Below are 24,050 nucleotides of genomic sequence, written 5' to 3' on the forward strand. Positions count from 1 at the left end.
AAACACACACACACACACACAGAGAGAGAGAGAGAGAGAGAGAGAGAGAGAGAGAGAGAGAGAGAACCAACTTCTAAATAAAAGGAAAGAGTGAGCCACCTTCCAATACTGGTTAAATTCTCTGCTCATAGCTTAGCATACAGGAGAAGCTTGTCAAGGTTACTTCCTGATCACCACAGAAGAGGGTGAGGTCCCCTCACGGTGCTGACTGCCCTGTCCCTTGCCCTCCCACCGGCACCCCTTTTGCTGAGCCATTAGGCTGGGGCTCCCAGCACTGTGTGGCCACCCCTACACCGTCTGGAAGTTTCCTTCCCCAAATCAAGTCTGGCCACACCCCTCTTCTGTTGGCATATTTCTTTCTAGGGTGGCAAAGTTCCCAGGCAGGGAGGGACAGTGAACATCACAGTCTTGTGGTCCAGCTGTCCTTACAAAGCACATGACAGGCCTGGGCCCGGTTGGGAAGGCGGAGGACTCGTGCCACAGTCTGAAGAGAAATAGGAAAGGAGAATTTCCATCTGAAACTGCACAGTGGTGAACATCAGCTGGGCTCCCTGAGCAGAACCAGAGCCTACAGAGGAAGACCACTTCAGCGGCCATTGACTACTCACACATTCGAGACGTCCTAATGGGCAAGCCCTGCAGTGTGGGGCTGGAGCGGATGCTCCCCGATGGGTTCATTCCCTGAGCGGGCAAGGCTGTGCAGAAGCCAGCGCCCTAACACAGTTAAAGAGCCCACATGCTGGCTGTTGGTTTTAAAAACAGCAGATAGAAGCCGGGCAGTGGTGGCACTCTGCCTTTAATCCCAGCACTCGGGTGGTAGAGGCAGGCAGATCTCTGTGAGTTCAAGGCCAACCTGGTCTACCAGAGCTAGATCCAGGACAGGCTCTAAAGCTACAGAGAAACCCTATCTCGAAAAAAAACAAAACAAAACAAATAACAACAAAAACGCAGACAGAATGATGAAGGGGTGTGGGCACCTCTGACCCCCTGCAATTGTTCCCACGGCTACTTATCCATAGTACGCACCTATTTTTTTCTATCACTATATAAGCCTTGGAGGGAAAATTTTTTTTAAGTGAAAGACACTGGTCAATTAAATTAAAAAAAAAGAATTACTCTGTTCTTTTCTGGTTCTAACTGAGAGGATCCAGAGCCAGTTCTCTCCAGCCCTTAGAAGCCAGAAAACTGGCCTGGAACCTCACTACCGAAGGACAAGCTCACGGGCTTCCTCTAAGCCCCCCCCCCCCCCCCCCCCCCCCCCCCCCCCCCCCCGGGTTGGGCAAGCATGCCTGGCATCTGCACGCTCTGGGCCAACCCGGAACAAACCACAGGGGCACACACATTCCAAGCAGGAGTGATACAAAGGTAACAGGGAAGGGAGCAGGTGCTCTGACCTCATGGTCCTAGCACACCTCAGAGAAAGCCAACCACGAGCCCCCAGCCTCCGTTACCTCCTTCTGCTGCCGCTCCAGCTCCTTCATGCGGATCTCTCGAGCCTCGGCGCGGGCTGCACGCTTCGCTGCAAGCCTGGCCTCCGCCTGAAACAGACCCAGAAACCTTATTAGAGAACAGACCAGGCACCTTCCGGGTACATAGTTAATGACACTGTGCAGAGAAAATCTTGTTTAGGACTTAACAAGCACACAGTGGCAATTCGCGGATGCTCTTGAGTGGCAGGGTTTTCTGGAGCGGGATGAATGGTAGCTCTGAGTCCAGGAGCTCCTCCTCCATTATCAGTTAGCTGGGGGTCCACCGAAGTCTAAAAACTTTACATGGAAATTTACAGAAACAAATAATTCCTGTGATTTTAAAACCCTGCAGAGCTGATCAAATGCATGCACTGTTTTGTTCAGTCTTGCTCAAACTTTGAGTCCCTTTGTCTGGAGTTTCCACGTCTTATGCATGATTTGTCTGTTGGTCACCACCACACCCACTCCAGCAACAGCTGGCTCTTGTGTTGGGGTCACCCCCATTTCACTTAGCAAAGCCCCCAAAGCACGCGAGTGGTGATTCCGACAGCTTCCATATGCCCCAAAAGAGCCTAGGAATACTTCCTTTTATTAAAGGGGTGAAAGTTCCTGACTCAAAGAGGAAAGGAAAATCCTATGCTAAGATCGCCATGGCCTACAGAATTGCTGTTGTCTTACTGTGCTCAGTTTAGAAATAGTTGTCATAGGTATGAATGCAGGAGAAACGCAGTCCAACAGAGTTTGGCATCACCGAGGACAGGAGGGTGACTGTTGAACCCTCACTAAATGCCAGGTGGGTACTGTTCTAGGACTCATGGCAGAGCCTGGCAGCCATGCAGGGCTCCAGTCTGGTGCCCTCACTGATCCAATGAGACTCCTGCTCAGCCCCTCTTGGTCTCCCCTCATACCCTATAAATCCCCTCCCCTCTGTGGTGAGGGGAGCTCGGGTTCTCCTAAGGTGACCAAGGGCACCATGGAGGGCTCTGGATAGTAGAGTCAGTCTTTGTATTAAAAGCGCTTCCTCCTAATGATCTTTAGGCCCCTGGCAGAACAGCCATCAGAACACAGCTGACTATGCCGACCAAAGGGTTACAGATGGCATTTTGACCCGGATGCATGACTACAGACCATGTGAATGCTCTTATCTCACGCAACCTGGAAGCCAGGGAGGTAAAAGGCAGAATGTTCCAAAATGCAGGCTCTCTGGTGACAAGCCCTTCTTGGCAGGTAAGTTCCCTTGAATGGTCAATAATTCTTCCACCCACAGCTCTGGAGTTTTGTAATATCTCACTGTTCCCTGGGTCATTTTAATACAGCACTTTCTGGACCCAGATAGCTGTTGGGGCCAGCCAGGAGCAAGAGCCTAAGCACATTTGGCTTTCTGAGCTGCGTACTCCCACTAAGGAGATATAGGAGATAGGTCCTGGTGGCTGACCTGAATACCACCTCCCTGACCACAAACACACACACACACACACACACACACACACACACACACACACACACACACAGCAGAAGACAAACTGATCCTTCCTTTCCCCTTCCCTCAGTTGTGGACTATTACTTTAATTATGTAAAGATGTATTACATTATTACATTGGTTTATGTTGTGGAATATTTAACTACGTAAAGGCTTGTTACATTTGTTTATGCTGTATTTCTTTAATTGTGTAAAGATGTGTTGCTGTTTTACCTTGCCTGCCTAAGGTACCTGATTGGTCTAATAAACAGCCAATAGCTAGGCAGTAATGGAATAGGCAGGGCTGGCAGGCAGAGAGAATAAATAGGAGAAGGAATCTAGGGTTGAGAAGAGAATGAAGAAGGAAGAGGGAGACTCCTGGGACCAGCCAGATATAGAGGAAGCAGGAAAGCAGTATGCACAGAATGAAAGAAAGGTAAAAACTCCTGAGGCAAAATGTAGATGAAGAGAAATGGGTTAAATTAAGTTATAAGAGCTAGCAAGAAAAGAGTCTAAGCTAAGGCCAACATTCATAACTAATATTAAATCTCTGTGTCTTTATTTGGGAGCTGGTTGGTGGCCCAAAAGAAACCCTGTTCTCCCTATTATTTTTTCACTTTTGATTTTTTTTTTTGAAAAGACAAGGTCTTGCTACGTACATCACCATCCTCCTGCCTCAGTCATTCTACCTTCTGCCATGCTAAGATTTCAGCTCATCACCATGCCTTGCCCTGATTTCTTCCAATTCTAATGTAAGTTGACTACTAAGTTGAATTACAAGGGGTTCCTGTCAGCTTGCAAGGACTCCATAACAGATTTTGCTTGTGTGGTCCCTTATTAGTCCAAGACCACATCTTTCAAATCAAAGGGAATCCAATAGGACAAGCTGGGACTGGGGCTGGGGACAGGGCCAGGGCTGGGGTTGGAGCTGGAGCACAGAGGTGAAATGTTGCCCCATCATGGTTGTAATCAGAAGTCTGGCACTTGATGTCATATTATTAAAGGTTCCACACCAACCACATGTCCTAAACGGGTACTTGTCTGTAAGGATAACCTAGGACTGGAGGGGAAGGGTCAAGAAGGGTCTTTACATTCAGAACCTAGCCTTGGGTGAGGAGGCACACGGCCCTGGGCTTGTGGGTTCCTTTCTAAGAAGGCAGAGACTAGGCAAAAGCTTTGACAACAGTATTAGTCCATCGGCTTGGACAAGGAGGAACAGGGAAGGGTTTGTGGAAAGAGCAAGAAGACAGATGCACCAGATGGGGCAGAAGGAGAGAGGAATATAGTTGACAGAATTCTAGAAAGGCCTACCATTCTAGGAGGGTCCCCAGAACTCTGCTGCCTCTGCCTGGATGAATGCCCTGTAAGCTGGCACCTGTAGTATCCTTCCCTTGAGCGTGTATGTGAGGAATTGCAAACACGATACCGTCATTCCTGTCACCACACAACATTAGACGGCAGATGAAGGGCTTTCGGTCAGCTGACCTTGAGTTGAGCAAAAAGAACGTGCTTGGTGGTCTTAGACGAGGCCTCTAAGAGGGTTTAGGGAAGTCTTTTGCTGGCCTTCAGAAAGCTGGATACCATACAAGAGAGGCCTGTGAGGGGATCCCAAGAGCTGTGAATAGCCCGCAGGTGACAGCCAGTAGGAAGAGGGGCCACCATCCTACGACCTCCAAGAAAGTTAAGGTTCTGGAAACCACAAATGAGCTCAGAAGTACAGAAAGAAGGACCTAGCTTGGATAACTGCTGTTGATAGCCTGTTAGACCTGAGCATAGGTTCCAGCAAAGCGAGGGGCCCACACACCTGACCCCAGAGCTGCAACATCACAGATGAATGCTGTTCCAAGTGTCTTTGAGTATTTATTATACACCAAAGATGACCTTGCTTCTGAGATGACATTTGCCCTTCCTTGTTGTCCTCCAGGTTGGGGATGTTGGGTACCTCACACACTTTTCATGCCAGGATGCCTGGCTAGTCCCTCATTTCTTCTGAATTAATTCTAAGCACTGGGCCAAAGTCCCTAAACAGGGTCCACACATTTGAGCTTGTAGGACCTGTCACAGAATCTCCACGTGGGACACAGTTCTCATTGTGATCCATTTTAGCCTAACATACTCAGTCCTTGAGGGCAGTCATGCTGAAAACCCATATAGCTACTAGTCCTGCCCTGAGAAGTTTAGGCCTGGGCTGACAAAGGAGCCACATGAATGAAGACTGTTAAGTACCAGCTATTCCTGATATCAGGATTTAGAAGATTAGTTTGTAATTCAGTACAGCTTCAGGTCCTTGTAAGCTCCACCATTCATGACACCCACGGCTCTTACATTGGTCACATGACTTGTGGGGAGACAGAGCCTCACAGTAGAGGAAGTGATGGCAATCATCTTGTTTCCTGGAACCTGCCCAACCAAACACCAGTAGACAGAGGAGCCAAACACTGACACAGATCCAAGCCCTCCCTGTGACGGTGCATGCCTTCATGAGACAAATCCTACACCGAAAGAATCAGCCGGTGCTTCGGCGGCATGCTTCCTCCTCTCCACACATGCCAAGAACAGCAACACACAGACAGGAGCTGGAGGATGATGGTTGTACATATGGTCCCTGCGGAGTCACTAGGGAAGGCTGGATGTGACCAAGTTGTGAAATGAACTGACGTACAAAGCAGCCAAGGTCCACCATGTGGCACCCAGGCTCAAGGTTCATTCCCTGGGCACAGTGCAAAGCCCAGGCCCGTCCTTGATGTGCCAACTGTCCAGGTGGTTCTCGAGGTCAGCTGCCTTGGGCAGGTATACCAGGGGTATGCTTTCCTGGGTAGCTGCTTTGCCAAAATGCAAAGCCATTGTGTGAGGTCACAGGCGGATTTGAAATTCTCCAAGTACATCCTTACGCTTGCTGTCCTGAGCTGGTCAAGGACTAGGGACGGTTTCCTGAGGAGCACCTGCTGCCTCTCCTCCAGAAGCCTGGTCCACCAGGGCCTCACAAGACCCCTCTATGCTGGTACTTGCCTAAGGGCAGGGACATTCCTATATATGGGAATACATGTATGCCCTGAGATATCTGACCATTTTCAGTAGGTAGGAGGTGGGGAAGAAAGTTGGAGGGGACCAAACCCCAAACCCATTCTCACTGATGCCGGAAAGCAAACTCAGTTCGGCTGGTTGCTCTAGAAACTGTCCAGGTGTAGGCCCACCTTGGCTCCTCCTCTTGCTTCATGAGCAGGGCACTGAGGTAGGGGGGTGTCAGGAACAGGCTCCTGTGACAAGCCACAGGCTTGCTAGCTTCTTGGGAATTCCCATGGCTGCTGGTTCAGGATGTTTCCTCTCCCCTGCTGTGGTCCATGGCTGGAGCTCCCCTAGCTGCTGTGGGCCCAGGCCTGGGTTCTATAAGCAGCTTTTATAGCCTGGGCTTTTAAATAGAGGCATTCCTTGGGGTGGGAACGGTTGGAAATGTCCCATAGATCACCAAAGTTGCCTATGACAATTCTACAAAGCTGATCCTGACTCCAGATTCCCCTTTACGCCCCATAAATCATATTCAAACCCAAGGGTACGCCTACCTAGATGAGACATAAAACCCAAGAACACATCCACCCTAGTGACACATACAATCCATGGACACACCCATCATGGGTGAGACACACACATCCAATTACACACCCACCCTGGGTAAGAAGGATTGCAAGGAGAGCCACAGAGAAGTGCAAGTCTGACCCAGTGCCTCAGGTTTCCCACCTACTGTCCCCAGTGCCATCCCTACAGCTTGATGCAGGGTCCCTTGGCCAAGTGTCCAGTTCACTGGCCAGCGACAGAAATAATTTCTACTGAAATTCCTTTTGTGGGCCATAGAGTCGTATGTGTGACAGCCCCAAGGACAGGCTGGCAAAGGCTTCAGAGAGCTGTCTGAGAAGTCAGTGGGATGTCTTGCCTATCAGTAAAGTATGCACTGGGGTGTTACTGAGTAAACCTCCCTGGCCCACACAACTGTTCCTGAAGTTGCTGCCTGGAGTCCTTCTGGCCACAAAAGACTAGACACCTAATCTGCAGAGTATGCTCAGACAAGGCAGATCTATGGGGAGCTGACCCCTCACTTTCAGGGTATACCACCTTCAGGGAGTCCCTCAACACCCAGGCTCTGCTCCTGCCAGTTCTGGGCCTTTCCTGACACTTATGACTAGCAGGCAAAGTATGCATGTCAAACCCTCTCACCCTATGGTCGTGGTACTGACACCAAAGAGTATCAGAGTTGACAGAAAAACTGGAAGGATTTCACATATGGGTCAGAGCTCTAAGGAAGTTCTTGAGAAAGGGGATTGAGACAGTTCTGGTCTCAGGTCACTTCCTCCACCAGACTGAGGAAGCCTTGGGCCTACAAAGCCAGCTCCCACCCCTGCATCTGCAGACAGACTCACTGGACAGAGTCCGTATGCAGCTCAGTCCTGCAATGCGCCTGGAAGCGGGATGCAACATTCTCTAACTTTCCAGAACTCCAACAGAGCCAATAGAGAGACCTTTGGGTTGCAGAGAGACACATGAGGAGCCCCCAGGGACACCTCAACCTCCCTGGTCTGCCTCCTTAGATTCCATGATGCTCCATGGGGTTGCTTAGATGTAAAGATGCCGCGAATGGGAGGAAGTATCCATGCTAATGATGCATTTACCGAAGCTTCGAGGCTTTAGAATTGAGCAGAATCGGTGGCATTTATATCAGGGCATATTTCATCATCATGACATCACTAATCTAAGCCATTTCAGAAAATGTCTAAGGATGCAAAGTTCCCTCATCTGAGTGCAACATGAGTACTGCGCTGCTGAGGCCAAAAGCGGCACCAAAAGAAGGCCTTGGTTTAGACAGAAGCAGAGGCCTCTGTCCTGGTGTGATCCGTTCCCGAGAGAAGGAACGAAAATCTGATGGCAGGAGCTTGGAAATCCTGGTGTGCATCCACCCACACCCATGTTAGCATGGCTGACATACACACATGGTGGTTTCCAGACTGGGGTGGAGGTTGTGGAGGGACAGAATCCCTTTCCTGAGTTGCCTTGGTTACAGGAAGTAGCAACAGCTACCAACTTTTGTTTCTACGGAAACCCCCACAGCTTATATTCGGCAGATTCTAAAAACAGTCAGCTATTGAGTGCAGCCGAGGGAATGCATGGTGGAACAGGAAAGGGCAGGCACTAGCTGGGCACCTCTGCAACAGTGCCCACGGCTGGCCTCTGCTCCATGGACCCTCTGCCCATGTCCCTCAGCTACAACCTCTATCTCATTCCATGCTTTAAAGAAGTGTTATCTTTCCAAAACCCTTTCGCGCTGTCTGTCCCACGAGGCCCCCAGGAGCAGGGGGTTCTTTATGGCTGTAACTGTGAGTCAGGACACAGTGGGGCTACTGCAGTCAGTGCAAGGGGGCACTGGGGATGCTGAGGAATCACGGCCTTCAGGGTGAGGCCAGGCTGACCAGTCTGTCATCTTGCTTTCTGACAGGACCACATCGGGGAAGAGCTTGTCACTGGCTACTCAGGCAGTTTGCAAGAGCAAGGTGAAATTTATAGAGACCAAACACACACACAGTAAGCAGTTCAAACTACACTACTACCCTGTGAATGACGTCAGCATGGAGAGTGAGAGAAATGCTCCAGGTGTGGTGATGTGTGCCCCTAACAGCAGCTCTAGGGTTGGAGTCAAATGGATCAAGAGTTCAAGGCCAGTCTGGGCTAGGTGCGACCCCGTCCCACAAAACAAGAAAACAGGAGCAGAATGGAAGTTTGAGAAGAGTACATATACCAGGCTCTGCTCAGTACTTCCTCAGGGGCCAGAGGCCACCTCAGAATGGCTGATCAGACAGCAAGATCAAGTATGGAGTTAGGGGTCTCAGTATGACACACCCAAGTCAATCTGCATCTACAGAGATGAGGTCAGCCCCAGATCTATGGAAACATCTAACATCCTGAAGTAAGTATTTCTCTATCAAACACACAGTGCTACAAACTACATTTACTTATTCCGTGTGTGTGTGTGTGTGTGTGTGTGTGTGTGTGTGTGTGTGTGTGTGTGAGATCCAGAGGTAACCTTCAATGTCTTCCTCAGTCACTATGTTTTAATACAGGGTCTCTCACTGAGCTTGGAGCTCACCAGTTTGACCAGATGAGCTGGCCGGCAAGCTCTGGGGACCCTTCCCAGCATTGGTATTACAGGTGTGCCATGCCAAACTTTTACTTGGATATAGGGACTCCAAACTCAGGCCCTTGTGCTTGGGCTATAAGCACTTTACTGTGTCCCTGCGCATAGTTTGATGACACTCAGCCACAGTGGCCACACCTGCTCTGGTGGGTCTCAGAGCTCAGGCCACAAGATCAATGGGGCCCAGGACCCCCAGCACCCTGGAAGGGATGTAGGGCATATAGTGAAAGGCTGATGTTCAACTTCTTTTGTATAATTTCTTTAAAAAAAAACTATCAAAATTAACTAAGATGATTATCTAAAACTATCTGTCAACGAAGAATCAGTTACTTTGTTGCTCCTAGCTAGACCCACAGGCTCCAAGGAGGTGCTACACTGCTCTGTGCTTGAGGGACAAAGAGCATCCTAGGGATGCTCAAGGCTGAGTTGAGTATTCTCCTGGGAGCAGAGTTCCCAGGGGGAGGTGGGGAGGGAGGCTGCAGATCTGACTTCGAGTGTGAGATCTGCCACAGTTCCGGGACACAGCTTGGTAACTGAGTTACAAACATCTTCTCCACTTCAGAATAAGAACTAGGCTACACCGTCTCTTAGAGAAACAGGTTTCTTCAGGACCAGGATGCTTGCCTAACACACATGCCATCCTAGGTCATATCTGGTACCAAAGGGAGTTGAGGACAATTCATACCACACTGGCAACTCCGAAGTCAAAACTGCGGACTTGCAGGGCTGACAGATGAGGACCACTTCTCTTCAGGAACCTCGTCTGGGCTCCGTCCCCTCACCTCTGTGTGTTTCCGTCTAGACTGTTCCCTGAAATCCACTCCTAAGGTTTCTGCAGTTGTTAACACTGTTCTTTCGAAGAACAAGTCTGAAAACTGCAGACCCCAGACACAGAACAGCTTGTAACGACTCATGGCAGAATTCTGCCCACCAGGCAGAACAGCTGTGGTCTTAGTCAAGTTAGCTGTGCCTGTCTGTGAGATCCAGCTGAGAGTTGACATTCCTTAATGGGGAGGGGGTAGGAGAGTCTGGAGATTCCTTACCTCTCCTTCTGGGCGTGTGTGCAGTTTTGTCTTAATTGCACGTGGTTGGGGTGGCGGCGGGGGTGGGGGTTGGGAGGGTGGTCTCAGGAGGTACTAGACAACACAGGCCAGAGAAGGTTAATCTAAAGGGGCTCTGCCTATGGTGCTGGGTAGGTAAAAAGATTTTCCAAGGTAGATGCTTTGGAGTCAGCCAAATTCCTTCATCTCTACAAGTAAACCAAATAAATGCTTTGGTTTTCAAGGTTGAACATCAGTGAGATGGGTACTTTGATTTGTGGATGGGACCTTGGACCTTGGATGGAAGGTTGTTAACACCTCCTTAGGCAGGGAATTCTCACAACACAACTCTTCTCGGATTCAATCAACATTCCTGGAAACAACCCTGGAAGAAGTCACATTTTTCTAATTCAATGGCCCTGTCAATCTGGGAGGAGGTGGAGATGGTGTCACACAAACTACAAACTAAAGGTTTGAATCACAGTGGTGCGTGACAGGCATAAGCCTGGAGTGTAAGTCAGCAGTGCTTGTGGACATGAGCCAAGGCCCCGAGTTCAAGACTCACGACTAACATCGAAAATGTCGGCATACCTCAAAGAAGCGAAAAGCAGAGGTTTCTACCAATCTTCCATTTCCATTCTTCTCTGTCTTATTTAGAAAAATTAAGTGACTCAACTTTCTCTCATGTGAAAATTACCAGACAAAGAAAAGGGTAGTAAGTTGGGTGTGGTATCACATGCCCGTAATCCCAGCATTTCGAAGCCAGAAGTCAGCTGCCTGAAACCTGTGTCAAAACGGAGTGTGTGGGGTGTGGGGGTACTGGAGTGATGACACCCCAAGGCTGTCAAGAGACGCTTATGGTTGAAGTGAGAGGAACTGCAGCGGAGGCAGCTGGCTGTATATTTGATCCCTGCCAGGAGAGCCTGAAGCAGTATACGGTGGCACCACAGTCAGCTTGAGTTCCAAGTAAGCTAACCTGGGGTCTGACTCTTTCCCCACGTGTCCGTGGGGGCTCAGCAAGCCTTTCAGGGCCCCATTTGCTCTTTATCTGTAAATCAGAGATAATTGTCTAGTCCTATGAGGTAATGGCTAACATCATCTACATAAACCTTGCAAAGCTGATTCAGCAGGGACCTGATAAATTTAGCTACCTTGACTACTTAGGAAGTGTCTTCTGTGACAGCTACTGATGGGGGGGGGGGCACGAACCCAGTTCACACCAAGTTCAGCAGCGCAAGACAAACACCCTGGCCCAAGGGAGATTACACTGAGAGAGGGTGAACTCCCGCTCACACCTCACACCCACTCCTAACTCTGCTTCCTCTAGAAAAATCTTCCCGCCCCCCTCCACCCCCCCCCACTGCCTTGCCACACACATGGATCAGAACCAACACTGTGGGCCACATATGGCAAGCAGTGCAACCCCTGTGCTCAGGAGGCGAAACAGGAGAATCGCAACTGTGCAGGAAAGTCTGGCCCACATACTAAAAACCCGTGCCCAAATCAGTAAAACAAAATACAAATGGGGGGTCATCAAGATGGCTCAGTGCGTACAGACACTTGGCATGAAAGCCCGGAGACACGAGTTCAATCCCTGGAAAGGCGTGAAGGTGGAAGCCAAGACTAACATTACAGAGTTGTTCTCTGGCTTCTATACATCTGCTGTGGCACAAACACCCATTCCCCTCCAATAAAATAATAATAAAAATCACACACACACATGCACACGTGCACACACACACGCACACACGCACACACACACGCACAGAGCTGGGGAGAGTAATGGCTCAATGGTTATGGCCACTTGTTGATAAACCTTGAGGACTAGAGTTCAGATCCCAGCACCCACATTAGGCTGGCAGGGTGAGGAGACCCTCACAATCGTTGTAACTACAGCTCCAAGGGATCTGAGCTCCTCTTCTGACATCCTTCACTCATGTGTGCAATGCACACACTCATACATATATAAAAAGTCAAAATATATTTNTTACAGAGTTGTTCTCTGGCTTCTATACATCTGCTGTGGCACACACACCCATTCCCCTCCAATAAAATAATAATAAAAATCACACACACATATATTTTTTAAAAAAAGAAACTGCTACTTTGAAGCAAAAATATCTCCATTGGACAAGTGACGGTGTTAAAAAGAAACTCTCCTTCCAGTAACGTAAGGTGAGTTATTTCTTTATCATACTTTAGATCCAAGGGAAACCAACCTGTCTGAAGGAGGAATACACAGTAGCTTGGCTGGGCAGCTGGGCGTGGCTTAGTTGGTTTTTGGTGTTGTCTCTAACTTTATTGATGGTTCTGGAATTTGCCCCGGAGGCAAGTAACTGTAGCAATGGTTAGCAATCACTTGGCAATTCTGAATTAATTCTAGGGTGTATTCACACTAAGGTTTGACCTAATTTGGGAGAAAGAATTCGATTCACGTAACTATATCTACTGTCCCAATACCGTAAGCCCATCTTAAGAAAGAAAGCCTCCTTCAAAACACAAACTGGAATTGGAGGCCTCCAGTAAAAGCAGTCAGGTACTAAAGGCACTCCCTGACCACCACCACCACCACCACACACACACACACACACACACACACACCACCCCCCACCTTCCCAAAACTGCAAGGAAAGGCCTCTGGGCTCTAAGGTTAATCCTTTAAATTGAATGGAATTTTGGGAACTCTGGCATCTGAGTAACCAGTCACAAACAGCTCCTCTGGTCTGAGTCACAAGCTGTCCCTGCGGTTCATTGCCTTTTGAAGAGCGAATACGTGGTACCAAGGCCTGGCCCGGTTCTGCCCGACTAACCGACTAGGAATCTCACTCTAAGCAGGTTACATGCAGTCAGTCAACTGTGCTGAGACTTGGCCACCACAAGTAAACCGGTTTCCGGCTCTCCTTGGTAGTAGGCGGTGATTGAACCCTAAGCCTTCTGCAGTTTGCAAAGGAGGCTTCCGTTATGAGAGCTGTTCTGCTAAACAGAAACTAACCTAGAGAAAAAGGGAAATTTAGTCTCCACTGTCACCCAGGGATACTACAAGTAAAGGTATTTGTTTCCATCGTAGTTCCTGACCTTTACTATTGCATTTTGGGGTCTCCTGTGCTGGGAAAGTTTGGGCCCAGGAGCTGATATTGGAATGGCCTGACTCCAGCAGTGACAGGGGAGCAGCTGATCAGCAAGTAGGATGGATGGAAGCAGGTGGCCCAGACCTGCTGCAGGGCTTTCAAGGTCCCTGTGCTTCCCAAGCCAGGAAGCAGATGAATTCAGTGTTTCAGAGCCAACCTACATCTGCCTGCAGTGGTGGCTGAGAGGGGCCTTTCGAGGGAGGGAGGGAGGGAGGGAGGGAGGGAGGAAGAGAGAGAGAGAGAGAGCTCAAAAGCATGCTTGGGACACACACACACACAAGTAATAAGTCAGGCTACAAAATGAAACTAATGGCTTAGAGCTACAACTCAAAAGAAAAGAACTTACTATTTTTTTAGGTCTATTGTTTTGTTTGTTTATTTATTTATCTTAACCACTCAGGGAAACAACACATTTAAAATGTCAGTCGATACCCCTAGTTCCCAAACCCGGGGGCTAAGATTCAGGTTTCCTGTGAGAGGGGCTCTATTTGACACAATGACATCTACACAGCTCATGGTTGAGAACTCTGTGACTGAGTTACAAAACAAAAAAAAATCTCCTAGTATTCTAAGTAAGTTTATGTTTTTGTGGAGAGCTGCATTCATAGACAGCCTGCCTGTGGACCATGCCTGGTAGGGCCAACTTCTACCCTTCTATCAAAAGGTACGAGACTGGCTCCTTTCAGGGTCAGTACTCATCCGTGTGTGGAAAGAGGCCAGAGATGACATAACCTCAGCAGCACACAGAAGTTATGGAAGTTTAAAGAATGCCAGTTTGGGGCTGGAGAGATGGCTTGGTTGTTGAGAGCACTGGCTGCCCTTCCTAAGTACCTGGAGTTCGATTTCCAGCATCTGCATGGTGGCTTGCATCTGTCTATAACTCTGGTTCGGGGGATCTGAAGCCCTCTTCTAGAGCCAGGCATCCATGCAGCCATAAAGAAAACTTTAAGAGTTTTCTGTTTAGAAACAGAGTCTGCCTATGCCCAGGCTGGCCTAGAACTGGAGTTCTTTCTAACCCAGCCTCTGAGTGCCAGCATTGGAGGCATCCAGGTCTGCTCCACACACTCTGCTCCAATCTTGTCGTTTGTGACAGTTCTCTCTGGACTGAGGTCTCACCCTCTCTCTGTTTCCTTTTGTTCATTTTGTCCTCTTACAACCATAAATCCAGCCCTTGCCCACTGGGAAGAGCCCTGCTCCTATGAGCCAGGGACACTAACTATAGAACACAAAACCCATTCTGTAATGGTCACTGCTGGTCTCCAGTTACAAGCTCAACCCGGGGTCCGAGGCAGCTGGGTGGCCCCCCTTCTAACACCCCGGCTATTGTCATGCCCCTGCACACTTCCTCCCCAACGGGCCATTAGCCTCATAAACAGGGGCCGCATTTTGTTTCTTTTTCTGTGTTCTCCTGTACAAAGTTTCTGCTACTGTTTTGTAAACCTCTTAAAGAGTCCGAATTTCCTTCTAGAATATTCTAGGACCAAATATGTTCCAGAATTCAGCACTGTTAGATTTTAGTAGGGTAAGAGGAGGCATTGACCATATTTTATTAGGTAGCAGTCCTTCATCAAATGCCTGGAAAGGACTTTAGAGCAATGCATGAAGGTTACATTACGTCAAGGAGAGAAAGAAAGACTAAAAATAGCGTCGCCTAGGACAGGGCAGGGCTCATTGCTAGATGAATTCTGCCGTAATCTTACATATAAACATTCACTCACTCCCTAGTGCTCTGTGTTTCCTGGATTCTGGAAGGGAGGGTGGGCCTCAGTCAGACCAATGAGCATTTGGAAGAGGACCTGGTTCCAGCCTCCTCCTGCTGGGCAGTATCTTGCCTGGGTATCCTACAGGATCCAAGTATTGAGTAGCGGGACTTGTGCCTGGTGTCTGGGAAATGGTGGGGGAGTCCCCACCTCTTGGGCCTTTCCCTGCCTTCCTTACATGCTGTTCTCGGTGTTAAGCTGTTTAGTCTTCTCTTTGCCCAGGACTCTGACACTTGGTTCCTGTACGTTAGCACAAGCCCAGGGCTGACTTCCTCCCCATTCTTGCCTTCTATGGTGTGCCCGGGCCTCTTTTCTGAAACCACAGTCTCAGAAGCTTTCCCTCCTCCCTGATCTCAAGACTGGCCTGAAGAGGGTTCCAAAGTGGCCCTGCAGGTTCCCTCCCTAGGCCCACAGTTGACAGAAGGGCTCCAAAAACACAAATTACTGCCAAAACTTAAGTGTGGAGCAGGAGGGGTAGGAGGACACACAGGACAGTCCTCAGCTAGGACCTAACTTTTCCAGTCTATCATTGGTATCAAAATTTACACCTTCCCAGTCAAACAAAGCGTCCTCATTGTGACTATCCCACAGACAACAATGCAGGATTAGTTCCTACCTGGTGAATGAGTGATTGGGACTCACAAAAACCTGACAAAGGGGGAACCTTGGATCTCCTTATTTCTCTAGTACTAACTTCATAAAAATACATCGTTTCAAAGAGTACCTTTAGCTTTTAAATATTCCCATTCATCAGCAGCCACAGCAATGGGAGAGGTGGGAAGGTGGTGGCCTGAAAGCCCAGCCGTGGAGAGGTTGAGAGGGGAGAATCCGGAGTTTAAAGCAAGTCTGGGTTAGGTGTCTCGACTCCCAGCCCCCAAGTCAAAACCATAAGCAACAGGCAGGAACCCAAGATTCCCAACCCCCTGGTGCCCAATTTTAAGGCCAAACTACTCCTTTCCCACCATGCCTCCACAAGTTAAGTTCGGTAAGGGAAACACCAAAGACTGACACCGGCCAAAGTGGATTTAGGTTCCTGGATCCTTGAGGGAGGTGTTCCTAAGGTCAAGAGCCTGCAAACCCTCCAAGTCACTCCACGGAAGGTGGTGCCTCTGGATGAGGGCCCAGTTCCTGGGTGCTGTACTTTGTAAAATACCAAACCAGCAGTTCCGTGTGAAACGCTACACCACACTCAGATCTCAGATCTCGGCTGGATCCAGGCCAGAGCCAGTCAGCTGAGCAGAGCCTGCCTAGAGACCATCACCAGGGGCGGAGGGTCAGACCACGCTCTTTTTCGTCCTTGAGAGAGGTGTAGGGACGCAAAACTTTTCAGAGCGCCACCTGCAGATAACTTGTTCTCAGCCAACCACCTGCCCTCAGGATTTTCTAGAGACTCTGGCAGAGTCCACCCGCCTCTGTTCCAGCAGGATCGCAGCCGCAGAGGGGGCCACTGCCCTTGACCGAAGAGCCTTCAGGGGACACAGCTCAGTGGGGGGAGGGGGGCACTGACAGGCACAGGACTGAACCGCGTGTTCCTCTTACCAGTCTTTGCGCTTCTGGGCTCAGACAGTCAATTTCCTGGTTTTGTGTGCCCGCCGGGCTGGTCATCTTGCCGGAGTACAGACCAACTTCCCACCCGTGAGTTCGCGCCGCAGACCCGCTCAGTCGGAGGGCTCTCAGAGAGGCCACATTTCCGGACTCAGGACAGCAGTCCAGGCAGAAGCAGAACTCGCTATGATCCCCGCGGCGCACACGAAACCCGGACAGCCGGCTTCTTGGTTCCCTAGCTGGGGTGCGGCCGGTAGGGCGGGGCGCAGGTGGCCCCGGGCCGGGGGGTGGGGGTGGCAAGAGAGGAGCCCCGGGCACACTCCGCCCGGTCCCCGCCTAACCCCGCCCCACGCCCCACCCACCCTGTGCCTGCCCCTCCTTCCTTCCCAGCCCCTTTCCCGCGCTCTTTCCTGGAGGTTTGCCCCTTTCTCCCCAGACCCACCCACCCGGGGGTCCGTCTGCCTTCCACGCTCCTTCAGCCCCATGCTCCCCCTTCAGCCGTTCGCTTCACCCACTACCCACGATGGCACTCCCAACCCAAGCGCTCCTTCCACGAGGTCCACCCGAATCCGCCCACCAGGGACCCCCCCCCACGCTCCTCCTCCATGGTCCCGCCCATGCTCCTCCCTTTGCTCTGCCTCAGAACCTCCGGTTCCGCCTTCCTCCCCACTCAGACTGCTCCTGACAAGCCGGCTGCGGTGCCATCAATTACCACCCAGTCCCTGCGGCTAACAAGAGAAAGGCGGAGGGGAATGACCCTAGGGACCCCACCCGCAACCACGCCCTGGCTGTCCCTCGGCTGAGTCAGCACGGGAGACTATCCCAGGCCTTGGGAAGCGCGCCTTCCCTTAGGACACGCGTGGCTTGAGCTAGAACCACAGCGCACGAGCCTCTGTCCAATCGTAGCTGCCCCCGCTGCAGCGGTCTTTCGAGCCGGTTCAATCTTGGGAACCACAGAGCTACCATCCCTGACAATCAGGACAGAAGAGAGCATGAGGCCCAGGTGACAGTCGCTATCCGGAGGATTCGGTGTCTGGAGCCCTGCATCAGCACTATTCGGGCTTTGGTGCTGCTCTGACAGGCTGCGGCGAGAAACTGGTCTTCACGCAGGACAGTGACCCGACTCCTAGCACACGTCTTCCACGTCCACTGGGCGGGAGTGCCGCTGACTTAAAATTAACATCACGCAGATTCAAATTTTGTGCCCTGTGGACTGAAGCAACCCAAAGGAAACTGCACGGATCTCACCCTAAACCGATCCTGGCTGCGTATCTCCCCACGGCCCACGCAGCAGACCTGGGTGAAGTGTTTTCTCCACAATAGAAGGCCTTTTTTAACATAAAAAAGGGAAAAGCAACAGGAACCCTTGGCCTGGTTTTCTTTTCTGAAGTCACCAGAAAGATTCTGGAGAAGTCAGGGTCATATCTGAGCTTTATGGTTCCCTATTCTCAACTTGGCTGACAAACTTCTTGATAACAATGAACACATGTGCACTGGCCTATGCGTGAGAATCAGCATCCTGACACCACGTCTCTGGGCAGTGCTTCTGGTGGGCCCGGAGAAGATGGGTTCTGAAATCAGAAGAACCTGGCCAGAAAGGATGACGAGAGTGCAGAGAGCTAGGTTTAGGGATGAAGAGGCGTGGCTTATCGACAAAGGGGCGTGGCTATGAATGAAGGGGTGTGGCTTTGGGAATAAGTGCAAGTTGAAAGACAAGCACACCAAACTTTGATGAAGCATCTCAGATGAGGAAAACTCCCCGCGAAAGAGAGGACTGGCTTCCAGCAACTGTCTCAGTGTAACACTTTGCAAACACTAGTTTAAAGTTCTTGATTCTACAAAGTTCAAATAATTGGAGAGAATAGTTTTAGATAGCATTGTAACGGCAAAGGTTGGTGGCATTTATGTGGGGTACACGTAATCCTACTAGGACTAACTTTACAGGTGAGAGTGGGGGCCGGTTAATAACAGAGTCCTGCTAGTGTATTCTGATCCAGAAAGGCAGATAGATTCTAAGCTGGGACACCCACACCATTGTAGCCCAGGGGCAGGCTTTGTTTGTTTTGCCTGTCCACAGACAATACCTGAAGATATTGGTTGCTGACATCAGGAGCATTTCCCCAGTCCCCAAGGTATCCCTTGACTTCTAACAAGCTCATAAACAAACTCCTTTGTCCAGGAGTCCAGCAAAGAAACACAGAACACTATCCTTGCTGCCCTCCGAATCCTCCGGCAAGAACCCCACCCATCCATTGCTGCCTCCTCTTCCACTGCAGGAAGGAAGCTGGGCCATAAGTTAAGATGGCTGAGAATTGGACTGAGCCAAAGAGGTGAGGCAGACCTAAGAAAGGGAAAATCTGCAAGCCCCACCCTTGCTCCCTCCTCAAAGCTATGGGAGGGAGTCAGGTGGTGAGACTCCTAGGCTCAGGAGTCAAAGAACATCAAAGAATAGCAGTGAACATATGAGACACGTGGTTCTGCAGAGTGGGGGCATGTTATGGCAGCTGCCACCCCAACACGCCATATTTTGACTTAGGTGAACCCATCCTGCCTTGATTGGTGGCTGTAAGCAGTTCACAGCTCCAAAAGTGTGGAAGTTCATATGGTGAGTGGCATGTTTAGTGCCTAGCTTTGGTGGTGGCATTTAAATATAAATTCTAGGGCCTAGCCTGGCTGTACATGCTTGTAATCTACTTGGGAGGTAAAGGCAGGAGGACTGAGATTTGAAAGCCTTCCTTGGTTTTTTATATCTAGTTTAAAGCTAGCTTTGGCAAACTGAAATGTTGTCTTAAAAAAAAAAACCAGAACCCCACCCAGTACTAGTGCCACTGAGGCAGGCAGGTCTCTGAGTTCTAGGCCACCCTGGTCTATATAGCAAGTTTCAAGACAGTCAGAGCTGCAGAGTTTGATTCTGTCTCCAAAAGAAAAAAAAGTAAATAAATTAACCCATGTTCTAATAAAGTGCAGAGGCTCAGAGTTGTCTTCCATTAATTCCATTAATTCTGATGCCCCTCCTTGAGCCTCTCTATCTTTTTAAAGTCTTACAAAGTCACAGTGAGGGTAATGAATGTGAAAGGAATCTACTAACTCCTGGATGGTGTGTGTGTGTGTGTGGGGGGGGTGAACAAAAGTGACACTCAGTAGAATGGGATGTGTACCTCAACACAAAATTTTCACCCCAGCAGAAGTGTCTTAGAAGAACAATAGAAAAGCTTTTGTCTTGAAGAAACTCAAGTCACCCAAACGCATGAACACATCCGACAAGAACCCCCCCCCCGCCGGGGGGGACTTTGAAAGTCCGAGAGGAGCCTCATCCACTGGGCTGACAAGTTGGTGGTATCAAAGGTCTTTTTCTTTTCTTTTCTTTTCTTTTCTTTTCTTTTCTTTTCTTTTCTTTTCTTTCCTTTTCTTTTCTTTGATAGTCTCATGTAGCTGAGGTTGTCCTCAAAGTCTGTATTCTCCTGTTTCCACCTTCAGAGTGCTGGGGTTATAGGGATGTGCCTCCATGCCCTGTAGGGCCCAGGGGTTTTATAGAAAGAGCTGGGAGGTGTGTGATGCAATTTGGTTTTCTCCTTTTGGAAAACATGATCGATGGCCACCCATTCCTAACAAGCTGGCTTTGCAGCTGCAGCCCTCTCCATACGGCCAGTCACTGACCCGTGAGCTCACAGATTTGCTGACACTATTTAAATACCGGATCTCTTTCTGAGAGCACACAGTGGCTTTGGGAAAGATCTGTCTCTACCAGCTTATGGTGTGTGTGTGCGTGTGGTGTGTATGTAGTGTGTGTGATGTCTGTGTGGTGTGTGTGTATGTGTCTAGTGTGTGTCTGGTACGTGTGGCATGTACACGTGTCTAGTATATGTGTGGTGTGGTGTGGTGTGTGGTGTGTTTATGTGTCTAGTGTGTGTGGTGTGTGTATGGAGTGTATGTGGTGTGTGTGTATGTGTCTAGTGTGTGTGGTGTGTGTCTGGTACGTGTGGTATATATACGTGTCTAGTGTATGTGTGGTGTGGTGTATAAGTGTGTGGTGTGTGTATGTGTCTAGTGTGTGTGGTATGTGTATGTAGTGTGCGGTGTGTGTGTATGTGTGTCTGATATGTGTGGTGTGTATATGTGTCTAGTGTATGTGTGTTGTGGTGTATGTGTGTGTTGTGTGTGTATGTAGTGCATGTGAGGGGGTTGGTGTGTGTGTGGTGGGCGTGTCCTCTGTGCTCTCTTAAAGGAAAGGAAAGTCCAGAGGCTCAACATCAGTTCTCAGATGTACAAGATCATGCCCAGGAGCCCAAATTTAAAAGAGACTCCTGAGAAAGGAACAAAAGGTAAATACAATGGCCTACATTGTTGAAGGACCATAAGGATCACAGCACACTAACCAGCTCAGCCACAGAGTGAGCCAGACTGGGGCTCCACCCAAGCCCAGTTGACTCTGTCTCCCTGGCATCTGTTGCTAGGCTCACTAGCTTTGCCTTCCTCTGTGGTTTTGGCTGTCGGGTGACCACAGAAAGCAGAGGCAGAGGGAAGGCAGAGTCTCCCCACTAACCAGGCAGCCAACATGAAATCCTTTCTCTCCTTCACACCCTGACGCTTGTTTCTCAGACATGAATGGGCAGCCCGGTGTAAGATGGACAATAGGGTAAACACCTCTAATGGCTTGCACACACAGTGTGCTCACATGTATGCTCTTACTTCATTTGAATCCTTAGACAATTGCCTAAAAACCATAGCTGTGATCATATGTTATGGAAACTGTGGTTCAGGACATCACCCAGGCTTTGTATGGCACCTTCTGTTTACAAAACACTCGACACTAAGGCCCACAGGTGTTTGACTGGTCCACAGACATGTTGGAGGAGGGGAACCAGGTTTCAAGGGCAGGTCTCTACCGTAAGCCCCTGAATATCTACGTGTCCAGCAGGCTGTGTGACATAGAGGTGCCCCCTGCCAGACACCCATAGGTCCTTACTTGGGAGTAGGCAGTCACGAGACTCAGTGAGCCCTTGACTGTCTCCCTGGGCTTAACCTGGACCAGTAGCCCTGGAGGAAGCACAGCTTAGAAAAAGCACTGGAGAAACCAGGATTGTCAATCACATGGGCCTGTTTTCTTCCAGTGAAGGAAATGAATGATGCCTGGTCACCTGGAGTGCCAGAGTGAGAAAAAAAATCAATCAACTTGGTGATTCTCAACCTTCACCTGAATCCCCCCAATATCCTGAGCATTACTGAGGCCCCAATCCTTCAGTGAATAGAACACATTTCTCAGAATGAAGTCTGGATCCTTTGCATCCTTCACCAATAGAATCTCCCCTTATGCTTATTCACAGACCTTCCCTCTCTAGGCTCTAGCCCGAGTTCTGTTTATCAGCCAATAGAATCCCTTCTTATGGTAAAGGTCACAAGTTCTACTATGTTTAAATGTACAACAAAAGTAAGTCACAAGGTCAGTCTCACTCAGTGACTTCTTCACCTCTCATGGATGTGTGTCGTCCCCCCAACCCCCCGCCACCAGTTGTGAGGCTTGCGAGAGATGGATGGGGTCCACCAACATAACCCCACTACCCATCTAAGGCCAATGGCATGGTGGTAAAGATACCGAGGTCAAGGATGGAAGCTAAATCTCCCATGAATATCAGAGGCATTACTTGTAGCACCACTGAATGGGAGAGAGGATCATCCTACTCATTGTCTGGGAAGAGTGGTACCCCAAGCCAGCACTCAGCACAAGCTACGGTCCTGGACACCTCCAGCAGAGAGATGATCGTGGAACCCGAGAGCTGGAAAGCAACAGCAAGCTGGCTGCTACTGTACCAACCAGCTCCTGGGCCAACCAGCTCCTGGGCTGGGCTTCATGCCAGAGTCCCCTCATTCTCAAGCTGCCCTGTGCTCAGCCCCTCCCCTAGCAGGCTGCAATGGAGAGTTCAGTTATGGCTTCATGTTCTCACTGTTTGGAACAGATGGCCACTTCATACATGGTAGGTGGGTGGACAGAGAGCCAAAAGGATGGTTCTCCTAATAAAATGGAGACTTTTCATGTGTTATCACAAACTCTTTGATTTTTCCTTTCTTTTTCTTCTTTGTGTTTTAGAGACAGGGTTTCTCTGTGTAACAGGCTAGCCTGGAACTCACTTTGTAGACCAGGCTGTTGTTGAACTCACAGAGCTCCACCAGTCTCTGCCTACTGAGTGCTGGGATTAAAGGCGTGCATCTCCACTGCCTGGCCAATTCCTACCCACCCCCCTTTTTTTCTGATATGATACCACTCTGAAGCCTAGGGAGCTGGACTGGAACTCTGTGGCCTAGTCTGATTTCAAACTTGTGAAAATCATTGTGCCTTAGGCATCCCAGTGCTGGGGTTAGAGACATGAGTAACCATGGCCATTCAGTTCATCTATCTTTAAGTATTTTGTATTTTTGTGGCAACTGGGAACAGAAACTTTCAAAAGTTAGCCTAGAGCACTGGCCAGTCAAGGGTGATGTCAGGGACTGGCCGTGTGGTGAAACAAGAACAAGGCAGGGAGAAGTAATTTGGAACTCCCACCTTTAATGGCTCAGGAACAAGCTAAGACAGAGAAGGGCTAGTTAAACAGAAAACAGAGGTGTCTCCTGGAAGCAAAGAGAACAAAGTCGAGAAAGCCTTTAATCTACAAGCAGAAAAACAGTGATTACTGCATTCTGTTGTTAGAGCCCGGGACCTAAGCCTGGGAGAAAGACAGGGCTAGAGGGAGGGGTCGGGGTGTGAGAGATTTGTTTATTGGTCCACGGGGTTTCTAAATTTTTAAAAGTTATTTTATGTGCATGAGTGTTTTGGCTACATGTACGTCTGTGTCCCTGTTGCTCGCAGAAGCTAGAAGAGGGTGTCGGGTTTCCTGGAACTGGAGTTAAGGATGGCTGTGAGCCACCAAGTAGGTGCTAGGGATCAAACCTATGTCCTCTGCAAGAGCAGCCAGCTCCGGAGAGCTGAGCATCTCTCTAGCCTCTGATCCAGAGGGTTTTAAGGATGGACCAGATTTGAGTCTGTCTGAAAGCTGAGAGTGAGAAAAGATGGAGCTGGGGATGTTGGGAAGCAGCTCAGAGAAAGACTGCACAGGGAGGAACAGGAGGAGGGAAGGGACAGGAGAACCAGGAGCTATCAAGTCTGGGAAAGGGCCTGCTTAAATGGGGTTGGGGTGTAGTTAAGAGTCCTGAACCTGAGTGGTTGGAGTGGGGGGAGGCGATGAGAAGCGCTGCTCTTGGTTGAAGACAGGTTTAGGCAATGTTGGGGCAGGGGGTCAGAAATAGGGGAGTTGTCAGGAATCTGAACTGACCAGTGAGGGGGTCACACCATCACTAGTACTGGGAACAGTGGGTGGGGATCACACCATTGCCAGTACTGAGAACAGCACCGGGGAGGAGGGGTCATGCCGTTGCCAGTACTGGGAGGCAGAACCCTTTCTGGGGAGCCTTATCAAGCCCATCAAGTTGCATGGGGTGA

At 49.6% G+C, this 24,050-nt stretch overlaps 1 protein-coding gene across 12 annotated transcripts in view; it reads right to left on the reverse strand.

The window, feature by feature from the left end:
- The window catches only part of Lrrfip1 (LRR binding FLII interacting protein 1), a 127,726-nt gene that overhangs the window by 60,351 nt on the left and 43,325 nt on the right, over positions 1–24,050 (reverse strand). For 7 of the 12 annotated variants that reach the window (XM_050163023.1, XM_050163022.1, XM_050163026.1 and 4 more), the window contains exon 2: positions 1,452–1,538. In XM_050163023.1, the coding sequence (XP_050018980.1) occupies positions 1,452–1,538 (87 nt within the window). Of the gene's footprint in view, positions 1–1,451; positions 1,539–16,573; positions 16,932–24,050 lie in introns of those variants that run through there. The other 5 variants (XM_050163025.1, XM_050163016.1, XM_050163027.1 and 2 more) reach the window with 4 other exon arrangements.

Source organism: Alexandromys fortis, unplaced genomic scaffold (genome assembly GCF_014885135.2).
Source record: "Alexandromys fortis isolate MF-2015 unplaced genomic scaffold, M_Fortis_MF-2015_v1.1 scaffold_139, whole genome shotgun sequence".
Lineage (NCBI taxonomy): Eukaryota > Metazoa > Chordata > Mammalia > Rodentia > Cricetidae > Alexandromys > Alexandromys fortis.